The sequence below is a fragment of the Engystomops pustulosus genome, chromosome 3, assembly GCF_040894005.1.
Source record: "Engystomops pustulosus chromosome 3, aEngPut4.maternal, whole genome shotgun sequence".
Classification (NCBI taxonomy): Eukaryota; Metazoa; Chordata; class Amphibia; order Anura; family Leptodactylidae; genus Engystomops; species Engystomops pustulosus.
The window spans coordinates 95,273,634-95,285,777 of record NC_092413.1 but is presented as its reverse complement, the minus strand read 5'-3'; the positions used below and the strand labels follow the sequence as shown (position 1 = coordinate 95,285,777).

General features: G+C 41.5%; 1 protein-coding gene across 2 annotated transcripts; it reads right to left on the bottom strand.

Moving 5' to 3' along the window:
• Nucleotides 1-984: 984 nt before the first annotated feature.
• On the bottom strand, nt 985-11,738 carry LOC140120511 (trace amine-associated receptor 1-like). 2 transcript variants are annotated; one of them, XM_072139527.1, is made up of 3 exons: nt 11,553-11,738; nt 10,894-10,978; nt 985-3,368 (listed from the first exon to the last, which is right to left on the bottom strand). In XM_072139527.1, exon 3 carries the CDS (start codon nt 3,250-3,252, stop codon nt 2,233-2,235), a length of 1,020 nt encoding a protein of 339 aa, XP_071995628.1. In that variant the 5' UTR covers nt 3,253-3,368; nt 10,894-10,978; nt 11,553-11,738; the 3' UTR covers nt 985-2,232. The 2 variants fall into 2 exon arrangements, with proteins under 2 accessions (XP_071995628.1, XP_071995629.1); XM_072139528.1 differs by lacking the exon at nt 10,894-10,978.
• Nucleotides 11,739-12,144: the final 406 nt, after the last annotated feature.

Here is a 12,144-nt window from a genome sequence, read left to right as displayed (position 1 = left end):
CCCAGCATTGTGGATGCTTGATACCAACCAAAATGGGATTTCTATAAGGGATTTCTGACCATGTAGTTTTAAAAGGTAGATATTCACTTTAAGTATATATTGTGAGAAAGTAAGAGGTATTGTGTGGGAAAACTGCTATCTGTCCTACAGGCAGATGAAATACATGTGGTAAAAGCCCTGGGTTTGTCTGCAGTAACCCAAGGGTTAATGCAGACATGATAAGCAGGAATAGTCTGTTTTGTCTGTTTTGGCCTAGCTAACACTGCTTATTATGGAGTAGGGGTAGGCTGGTAGTGGGACTCCTACTACACCCGGGCTTCGGTCCTGGGTTTGTGAATTGCCCACAGGTGCGGGTCGCAGGCCTCGTTAGGGCCTGATTTAGTCTGCAGGCCAGAAGCAGTAGGGGAGGCCCTACCTGGAGAGCTGAAAGCGAGATTGCATTCTCACAGCAAAGGTAACTGAGGGTCTCCTGTCTTGCTGCTGGCCAAGAGCGTGGGCCAGGCTGCCTGGTACCCGGATAGCTAGGGTCCGTCAAATGTATTACACAGCGCCTAGCCGGGCAGGAATTACTTTTGTAATGTTTTTTTGCATGTGCCTAAGCCAAGGCTGAAGTTGTGTTCTATTTTGCAAGTGTGAATAAACACTTAAATTGGACTTTAAACCTGCGTGTGTCACTGCTTCCTGCACTGCTACCAGTCAACTACCAGAGCAATTCCCCACAATATACATTCGGGAAATATTCTTCCTTGCCATCTGTAGTCATCTGATTATGTCTTTTACACATTTTAGGATAGTATCCATAGATATACTTCTCAAAGGAAAAAAGTATATAGAATGCAGAATAAATGTCAACAAACATGTGCAGCTCCAAAAACACATATACAATGAAAAAAGAGTCCAACATCATGTAGTTTATGCTTGCTATCACTTCATTTTATAACAACAAAATGAACATTTACAGTGTAATGTCCTTATAATGTCCTTTATAGCAGGAGTGTGGTTCCTGTTCTTATTCCTGTCCATAGAATGGTATCCCTTCAATTGTTAGTCCCCATCAGGGGTTCATTCTCATTTCTGATCTCTCGCAGGATTCCAATTTCTCTCTTCTCTAACATTCCTGAGCAGGTCTGTATTTGCCATTAGGCATCCAGTTACAGAGGGGTGTCCTCAGGAGAATAAATATTTGTCATTTTTGTTTTTTTTTTAAATCTCATCCTTGGCCAAATTACTTTCACAGACTGATAGTAAGTTAAATTATAGGATAAATCCATGGAGTAGAATCATAAATAAATGGGAACACAGCAAAACAATACTCAACTCATGTAAAGAGTTGGGGCTGGTGGAGCTGGTGAAATGTACTCTATAATTGTCTTTGGGAATGAGTGGGACCATATGGCAATCATAGTATATTGGAGTGTATATATAGGGGGAGATTTATCATGCGCTTGCATCACAGGGTATAATGAATCTGCCATCCCTCGCATCCATGGATCTATAAGGAGGCTCGACCCTCCTGATAAAACCAAGCAGGTGATTGCTTCGCCAGAAGTGGAACTTCTACGCTAAGTCGGGCCTGAACCAACGCAAGCAATATCTAGTGGCTTTCTTCAGTCTGGTGTACTGTACCACGTTAGTATTAAACCAGGGTCCAGGTTTTCTGCGATGGCATAATTTGCACCACAATATTATATTTTATCCAATGTCTGATACATTCTATAAAACTAGTCCTCCTGATCGATGACTTTGTTACTCAATTACTGGAATTGTTTTTCAACAAGTTGTAATAAACTCACATTAGATAAATCCACTGAATGGACAGCTAGTCAGGCTTACCACACCCACATTTCTACTCACTTCACGATAATAACCTGAATAATGGCAAAATTAGTGAAAATGTTGGAGGAAATTAGCTTTGCAACTCTTGAAAAAAATATTTGAAGTGCAGGGCTTGCTATCTTGATAAACCTAGAAGTCCAATATGTGGTCTTCTCAAAGAGGTCCTCATTGGAAAATTTGGTCTTTGGATAAGGAGTTACACGGCTCATACTTCCTAAAAGTACAATGGGAAAAAAATTTGCTGAAAGGGATGGCCTTCTGGAGAGGTTTCACTGTATAAATATCCAATGCAGTGGATATCATATTGCTTCGGGTTTTCCTCTTGAATTAAGTCATATTAATCATATTGTATCATTGCCTATTTTTATACTACTAGTTATCGTTTATTAGTAGGCATTATTCATAATATAAAATCGTTCTAGAAGAATCAAACTTAAAAACTTTTCCAAACAAAATCATTTTTAGTGCTCTTCGGAACCACATGTAGAAGAAAGCATAGACCATTGGATTGAAAGTAGAATTTAAATATCCAACCCATACAAATGCATCAATTACAATGGGTGGAATAACATAGTTCACAAATGGTCCAGTAGCTGTGGAGAAGAAGAAAGGAGACCAGCAAATAAGAAACACTCCCATAATTGTTCCCAGGGTTTTAGCAGCTTTCCTCTCTCTGCTTCGGTATACTTGTTGATTTCCATCAAGATCAATGTGGATTTGGATCTGATTGGCAGAGTCCTTAATTGATCTTGCTTGTCTTCTGGCAATTATGTATATTTTTCCATAAATACAGATCATAACAAATCCAGGAACAAAGAAGGACAGCATGGAGGCCACTATCCCTGAAGTTTCACTGAAAAACACAAAGCACCCTCCAACACAACTGACCTCATTGTAGAAATATTCTTCAGAGCCCTTTATATTTAGCTCAAGAAAGATCATGCCAAAGGCAAAAATAGCAGGAAGTACCCAACTGGCAATGATCATTGTTAAAACTGTATAAAGGTTTATTCTCTCCTTATATCTCAATGGATCACATACTGCGTAATATCTATCCACGGAGATGAATGAGAGGTGGAATATGGAAGCTGTACTTAGCATTATATCTGTTCCTGTATGGATTTTACAAAAGATTTCTCCAAAGTACCAACAGTTTTCCACTGATCTCACCATACTATATGGCATAACGAGACATCCCAAAAGAAAGTCCACAGTGGCCATGGAAAGGATCAGGTAATTTGTTGGTGTGTGAAGCTGCTTGAAATGAGCTATTGAGATGATCACAGCAAGATTTCCAACCATCGTGGCCAAAATAGTGCTTGCCATGAACACATACATAGGAATTCTGATGGTGTTTGACCAATTATTCTTTTCACATGACTTGTTCATAGTCTCAAAGCAGTACTGAAGCTGCATTGTACCTTCAGACGGCTCGTTTTTCCTTGATGCATTGGTTGCAATGTGTTTATGTATGGTATTGAAGCATATGATATGTTCGTTTTCTTTCTTTAACTGTCTCCGGTTGTCAAAAACTGTAAAACAGTATAAAAAATTGTTCTTGGTTAAATGACGTTGAATATCACCTACATGAGGTTGCACAAGCATTTTGTTACATAACATCATAAAATCTTTTTGTTTTAGCCTTAAATTCTGCATAAAAAAGTTTTATGAGTACCCCTAAACTCAAATCTACAGTAAGCATCTTTTAGTGATAGCTATTAACAGCCAAAAATTCTAGAAAATTCTAATTATAATCAAAGAATAGTTGGAGGAGATAACAGTACATCAAACGGCCAAGAGATAACTAATGTCTATCTCATTGCTCACTGTTGGTTATTTACTAGTGAGAAGTCTGGGATGGAGCTAGTAAAGTAATGAATCACAGAATCATAGAACATGGAGTTTTATACACATGAATGTGTGTTATTTGGGGGCCAGAAGATTGTCAAACATTGTTAGGCCCCATTCACACAACCTTTGTGGGAGCGTATATCTGGCCGCACATCTGCGGCAGGATATACCTCCCCATAGATGGTTATGGCGACCCGAAGGCACTGCGCATGGAAGATAGAGCATGCTAGCACCAGCGTACCTGCAGTATGCTCACCCAGCTATGGCCAAGCATGCATACGTGTGTGTGAATGAAGCCTTAGTATTGGGGATGGACTGGGAATTTAAATTGGCCTGGAAAAAAAAATAAAAGTAAGCCTATGAAGAAGAAGGTGGGTCCAATTTTTTTTGTAGTTGGGCAGAGTCAACCAACCATAGGCACATTAATATTAAATAAGCCATAGCAAATGATTACATTTGTTGATGGTGATGTTCTGTAGGAGCTCATATGTGTCGAAAGATGTTCTACAACAGCTCAGGCAATGTTTTATGTGTGGTTACAGCTGCTCTCGTGTGTCATGAGTATCCACAGCAGCTTAGGTGTGTCTTATGAAGTTCTGCAGCAGTTCAGGTGCGTATTATGAGGTTCTTTAGCAGTTTCTTTGTGTTTAATCAGAATCTACAGCGGCTGAGATTTGTCGAATGAGGTTCTTCTGCAGCACAGGTGTGTCTTATGAGGTTCTGCAGCAGGTCAGGTAAATCTAATGAGGTTCTGCAGCAGCTCCTATATATATTTTGAAGTTCTACAGCAATTTCAGCATATCATGATGTTTAACTGCAACTGAGGTGTGTATTCTGAGGTTACATGCTGTGCATAGGACTGATTAACTTTCTGCCTTACATGTGCATAGAATATATACTTTATAAAGTTATGTTCAAACATAGCTTCCACCACCCAGAAGTTCACCGACCTCATCTTCTTGGGCTGTACTCCATGCTGACAGTCCCTGGCTATGCTGTCAGGGTGTGGCCTCCTGTGTCTAGTTGGAACAGCTCTGTAGGTTAAAGGGAAGGGAGGAGCCCAGCACCAGGATGGGGGCCTTTAGGGGAGAAAGGGCTGCAGGGGAACAGCATTCCTCCTCTGCGTATCCATAAAATAAGGTTTGGTTATCACAGAATGCATAATTGTGGAATGGCAGGAGGCACTTCAAAGAGAAGTAATCAGGGAGTCTTCTGCTCCCTGTTTAGGCTGACCACAGTACTGTGGACCGAGTAGTAAGGAAGGGAATGACCAGCCCCATCAGGTGTTCCAGAGCAGCGCCCACCGGGAAAACACCCTGGGAACTCTTTGGTAACTCTCCCCCCCCCCCTCCATTACTATACTGTACTATCTCTATAATACACTTTAAATGTAAAAATGTTGATGTTTGCAGTTACTTAATAAATACATAACCGGCAAAACATGATAGTTACATTGAGAATTGAATGTAAGAGATTTTAGCAATAAAAATTCTTGCCCAAGAGATCATACACTATGAGACATAGTACCTAGTGGGGTTATCCTACAGTGTTCCCAATAGTCATCAAAGTTCAGTACATAGTTATCCTAATATACTACCCCCTGTAGTCATGCTGTAATTTTCATTGTGTACTGTGTAAATATTTTATAATTCAACCAGTATTTAGTTCCGCTATAGTTTTTGCATAGTTCCCCTGCATTTTACTATAATGTCCAAGCAATACTGATATCCTGTGGTTTCTACAGATTGGCAGTGTAAGAAGCATAGGGTGCCAAATCGGCATCCCGGGGTAACTAATAAAGTTAACAGAACAGTGGTTCTGCTGTCCCTCGGTTCCACAAACCAGATCATTTAATAACTGGTTCAGGTAATGCCAAAAGCACTCACCATATTGCACCCCTCCACATAGCAGTTATGGTATATCCCGTGAATAGAATTTTTTTTTACTAATATTTAAATCCTAGATAGGGTGAAAATATAGTTGTATAAATCAGATTAAATGTTCCCATAATTATGTTGTGTTTCTTTAAACAATAATATTGTATTATCACCAATATGAAGTCACCCATTTATCTTAATGTCTATTTATTTGTCTCATGATATCACAAATAGTACAAAATTACTAATTTTAAGAAAATCATATTTATTATTAGATAACAATGTGGACTACGTCATTAAAAACAAAAGGCTGATAATGTTCATTCAGTTCTATTAATTTATGCTGCATTTCTTACCACATGAAACCTGTTAATTGTTCATCTATTAACCAGAATACACAATGATTCATGTTTCATGCTTCACAGAATCACATTTTAGCTTTTCAGGATAAAGTATTTAATTTAGGATTTCATATCTGTTCACAAAATTTAAATTAGAGATTTAACCCCTTGATGACCAAGATTAAAACAGCCTTTAGGACCAGACAATTTTTGCTATTTTTGTGGATGGGGTGGTTAGAGATGTGTGAACTTTTAAAAAATGTGATTTGACAAAGTTGCCAAATTTTTCATGAAAAAAATTGATTCAACCCAAATTAATTTGTCACAAATAGATCATTAGACAAATATTCTTTAAAGGAAACCTACCACTTGTAGTGGCAGGTTTCCGATGGCAATATCGGGCACCAGCTCAGGGTGAGCTGGTGCCGGAGCTTATTTTAGTTAGTGTTTTAAACCGCGGTATCGCGGTTTAAAACACTTTTTAAACGTTGTAGCCGGCGCAGGCAGGTACGCGCTCGGCGCTTACCGTGCACGCGGCTACATAGGAAGTGAATGAGAGCCGCGTGCACGGTAAGCGCCGAGCGCGTACCTGCCTGCGCCGGCTACAACGTTTAAAAAGTGTTTTAAACCGCGATACCGCGGTTTAAAACACTAACTAAAATAAGCTCCGGCACCAGCTCACCCTGAGCTGGTGCCCGATATTGCCATCGGAAACCTGCCACTACAAGTGGTAGGTTTCCTTTAAAGCATTTGGAGAATGTTTGTGTTATCACCACTATGATACTTGCTTTTCTCGGAAATTAATCAACATTCAGACGAGAGATCAAGTATCACTGAGCCATCATGTAACTTTAAAGGGGTATTCTCATCTGGGCATTTATATTCAATTTCAATAATCTGCCTGTCACACACGGGGGTGTGGGAGAGTCTCTTGGGGCTAGAGTCTGTGGACTCCCTGGACCACCGCGGGAGATGATGGTACTAGCCGCAACCCAGGACTGGAGTCTAAGTGGCCCCTGGTCTTCGCCAGAGCCCGCCGCAAAGCAGGATGGTCTTGCTGCGGCAGGGAGCCACCAGGTCGTTCCACGGGTGCAACTAGGCTCACAGTGACAGCCAGGGTAGGAATATTGGAAGGAAAAAGCCACAGCACCGAGGAATAAAAGATATGAAGAAGTCTTTTTTGGTACATCATCCAGGCATAAAAAGGCAATGTTTTGATTCCAATGTGAATCTTTTTCAAGCATTTCCAGGGTAGGAAAGCAGGAAACCGAACCTGGGGAAGGCAGGACCTCGGAAAGGCAGGACCTCGGGCTTGGTAGGACCTCGGGATGGCAGGACCTTGGGAAGGCAGGACCTCTGAAAAGGAGGGCCTCTGAAACGGAGGCCCTCTGGAAGGCGGGATCTCAAGATGGCCACCGGGATACAGGACCGCCACAGGAACACAGGACCACCACAGGAACACAGGACTGCCATGGGAACACAGGTCCGCCACGGGAACACAGGAACGCCACGGGAATACGACAGGAACACGGGAACGCCACAGGAACACGGGAAACAGGGAGGTGTCTGGAAATACACAGTACGAACACAGGAGGCTTTCACTTCAGTGGAATGACTTGAGGATCCGGCAGAGAGTGAAGGAAGGTGCCGGATTATAAAGGCACGCTGGATTAGCCAGCGTCAATTAGGAGGAAGCTGACCTTTTAAGTCAGGACGAGTTGGCGCACACTCGCCCTAGGAGCGGGAGCATGTGGCCTAGTCGGGGAAGCCGGCGTGCAGCCTGTGCGGGACCGAGGCAGCATCAGGAGCCAGGAGAGGTTGAGTACGGGCCCGGGGGGGGGGCATAGGCACCACATTGACAGTACCCCCCCCCTTTAGGGCCCCTCTTCTCTTCTTTTTCAGACCCCTCTTCTTCTTTCTCCGCCTCCTCCAATTCTTCTCATTGACGGGACACCTGAGGAGGAGAGCAGGAACAGTGACGACAGAATAAACTCCAAAGAGGTGCTTGGACCTGGCAGGGAATAAGCTGAGGATATCCTAGAGACATCTGGAATGTCCTTTGGTGGGGAGACGGACACTGGTAACTTGCACTGACTCCTCTGCAAGTAGTATGGCCGGAGGCTGAAGCGACTCTTGGGGGGCCGCAGGCTGGGGTGACTCTTGGGAGGCCGCAGGCTGAAGCGACTCTTGGGAGGCCGCAGGCTGGAGCGACTCTTGGGGGGCCGGAGCAGCACTGGGAAGCTACGGATGCTGGAGGGACTCTTGGCACACTCTGGAGCTGCCTCTGGGCAGGCCGGAGACTCTGGAAACACCGGGCTTGAGGTTGTTTGAACCTGGACTGGATTTTTGCCAGATACCTGGTATAGGTAGCCATGTCCTGATCACCACTATCCCACAAAGGAGAAGCCCAGGCCAGGGACTCTCTGGAGAGCAAAGAGAAAACAAACGCCAGCTTAGAGCGTTTGGTGGTGAACTGGGAGGACATTAGTTTAATGTTCAGCGAGCACTGGGAAACAAAGTTCCTGCAAAAATTAGGTTTGCAATCAAATTTGTTAGGCATAAAAAATTCAGGTCTACTGCCGGAAAACATGGTTGGGTGACTGGAGCAACAGGAGGAGGAGTCGCAGGAGCCTGCTGCTGGGAGGCAATCATCCATCAAAGAGTGGCAGTGTGTTTGTCTAGAAGTTCTTTTTGGAGAGCAATCTCTTGAGACTGCTGGGCAATAGTGCTGGGAAGGTCAGTCAGTAGCTGGAGGTGGTCCTTGACACAGTCCAGGGCTTTAGCAGGATACATGACCTTGGCGGAGTCCATGACTGGATCATTCACACACGGCAAGTGGGAGAGTCTCTTGGGGCTAGAGTCTGTAGACTCCCTGGACCACCGCGGTAGATCATGGTACTAGCCGCAACCCGGGACTGGAGTCTAAGTGGCCCCTGGTCTTCATGATGACTTGTGATGACTTTTTCTTTTGTAACCTAAGCCAAAAAGGATTTATACTACACCAAAGTTATCATCAAAAACTCCTATTGGAGATGGAACTAGCAAAAAAAAAGGTTTTCTACAACCAAACTTACCCAGTGATCACAAGATTTTGATATTTCCTGACATGTCATTTCCAAAGCCAAAGTTCTAGCTATGAATTGACTGGAACATCCTCAATGATTTAGAGAAGCTAAGAGGAGTAGAGAGGGGTCAGGGGAAGAAGTTGGCTCTTCCTAAAAGCTTACTAAAGTGAGCAGCTCCAAGCACAACCCCAGATGTAGCAGTGTTAAGTAGCAGTGTTAAATTGCTAGCTTTATTGGGATCCTCCGATAAAGCTAGCGAACACTGCACGGCATACCCTCTGAACACCAGATCAAGCTCACAGCGGTCCAACGTATTCATAAGGGGGCGGTCCGAAGCGCTGCTTTTACCCCCTGACCACCCCTCTCACACCATAGGCAGTCACCGGCTCCTCGGACCGCCCCCTCATGAATACGCCTGGCACAAGTAAGTGAAAAGCTAGACTAAACAAACTTATACTGTACCAGATTCATCAAAATTGATTATTTAATCATCAATATGACCTAGTTTAAGGCTGCCTAGTATAGCTTTACACCTACTATTAGTTTTGTTAGTTTACAGCTTTGAGCCAGAATAATTCTAAAAATTTCACATTAAAGGGGACATCTATTTTGAAGCACTGGTCATAAAAATGTCTAAAATCCTTCCTTCCTTCCTTGTTCAGCTCACCCAGTGCAGGCTCTGCTTGTAATTTCCAGGTAGTGATTCTGAAGCCCAACGGGTATAGTAATCTAATAGTAGGTTTCTAGTACCACATATACCATAGGCATGGATAAAAATGATGATAAAAACCTCTGTCTTTATTGACCATGGATAAAAGCAGATACAGTGGAAATGCAGTGAAATGATTTGCCAGTTTAAATGACCTCGACTGTATAAGTCAAAACAATTATTCAGTCAACTACATTCCTTGCTGTATCTGCTCTTATCAAAGAAAATGCAGCATCCTTCTCATTCAACATCTGCACTGTCCTCTATTACTTTGGTATTCTTTCCTAGCTTATAACATCTTTTTATGCCATTCTCATATTTAGAGAATGCTTCTTAAGGGCTATGCAGAGTACTTGTGTTTCTACTTCTCCTGTTGTAAACTTTTTAAAGAATCCTTGAGGTGGAATTGCATACACATGTTGTCAAATGCTGTATCATCATAAAATTAGGAGCCCTCCTTGTATTACCTCAGCCCCCTTATGATACACACATGTATCTTAAGTCTGGCTTTGTGCACCAGCTTTTTTTGTTGCTGTTTGGCTATTATGCCGGTCAGATGTATCTTATTGGTTTTTCCTTTTTAATACATATGGCATTTGAAGAGTGAAGATCTTTTGTGACTTTTTAAACAAATGTTGCAAAAATCTCTCCAGAAAGTTGCAAGAGTTGCTAAGCTATTTCCTACACCTGGTAGGGAACATGTGAGGATTTGCACAAAAACTTTTACATTTGGTAGTAGATGATAATAGAGGAAACACTGCAGATAACTCAACGGCGGCACATTGGCTTAGGGGCAGCACGGTGGCTTAGTGGTTAGCAAAACAGCCTTGCAGCACTGGGGACTCAAGTCCCAGGGTCAACATCTGTAAAGAGTATGTCTGTTCGCTCTGTATTTGTGTGGATTTCCTCCTCCCACACTCCAAAACATACTGGTAGGTTGATTAGATTGTGAGCCCCATTGGGGACAGGGACCAATTTAGCAAGCTTTGTGCAGCGCTGTGTAATCTGTGTGCACTATATAAATAAAGGAATTATTATTATTATTACTATTATTATTATTATGACAATGGTGAAGATTATTTTTGATGCAAAAAAGTCACAAAAGTGCACAAATGCCATAAAAAGTTGCAAATAAAGAAGAAAACTACAAACCAAAAATTATATACAAGTGTTCCAATGATTTTATAATTAAATGCAAAAACTTAAATGTCTACCTCATAGTGACCTGCAAAGGATGCTTTAGTTTTCATTGCAAACTGTCTGTGCTGTCATGGCTTTAGGTGGTAGTGTCAACAGAGCCTTAAGTAAAATATAGAAAAACACAAAACATAAACCTATGTAAAACACAATGTAAATTCTAAACCTATGGAGATTAACTTTTAATTTGGAAATGCAATAGAATATGCTGACTTTTTCTAGACTCAATATTTTACTTGCAGGTTTCGAAGCAAAAACCAGATCAGAGCAATTATAAATGTCACAACAAACATTGTGATGTAATACAATGGAATAGAATATGGAATAAATAAACATATAAAGCATGCATATTTGGATACTATTATATTTTTGGGTACAAAATGTCTAAACAGCTAAATAAACAAATTAAAACAATTACCATATCGTACAAATAATAAAAACAAGATACAAAAACCTACGTGAAATAATTCTGGTGAATTAAGAATGGAATAAAGTAATTATTGTCATAATTTTTGTCAGAATTGGAGTCTGGCTGCATGTTACTTTCACTTTTAGAATTAGCTATATCCTGTCATTAGTTTATACGGAGCAACATAAAACCCAACATCTGATTGGTCTCAGCATATATAGAGAACGAAAAGGATGTAATCAATAGGTAAGAAGTATGCAAGCCTACCTTTTGCACAGTGAGGTCATACTAAATTATTTGCTAACGTGAACACATGCAGGAGCAGCACTAGGTAATCCATACAGGCGGGCATCTGCAGCTGAATGGAGTCTTTCTCCTTTTGGAACAGTAGAAGAAATTATGACGTGCACATTAAACGCATACAGACAGATAAGCAGGATTTAAATCTTTACCCTGGCATCGTGGCAGAATAAAAATGATAAGATCCTTCTTCTCTTTACTAGTGCCCAATTCACAGTTGTTCAAATAAGGATGTGTATGGTGTTGGGGTGGAAACTTCCTCCTTGTCTTTTGTTAGTATGTATTATCCAAACTATTTGTGCTGTCATCCTCCCACCTTTTACCCAATTTAACAATGTAGTAGCCTAATTGCTCTGATTCTGATGCCAAATGTAAATATGTACTGAGCTTTAGCAATGAATTATACTTAAGCCTGTATTCAGCTATTCTGTTTATAGAAAATAGCATGGGAATCATTTCCCACTGGGACTGAGACTTTTTACAGTATTTCATTAGGCAAAATATAGAAAACATGGGAACTGCAGGCTCTTCACATTCTTGTAGCTTTGGAAGGAACTGC

Bases quoted from the DNA above. Each gene is read 5' to 3' on its own strand.
- LOC140120511 (XM_072139527.1), bottom strand. From the start codon at position 3,252: ATGCAGCTTCAGTACTGCTTTGAGACTATGAACAAGTCATGTGAAAAG.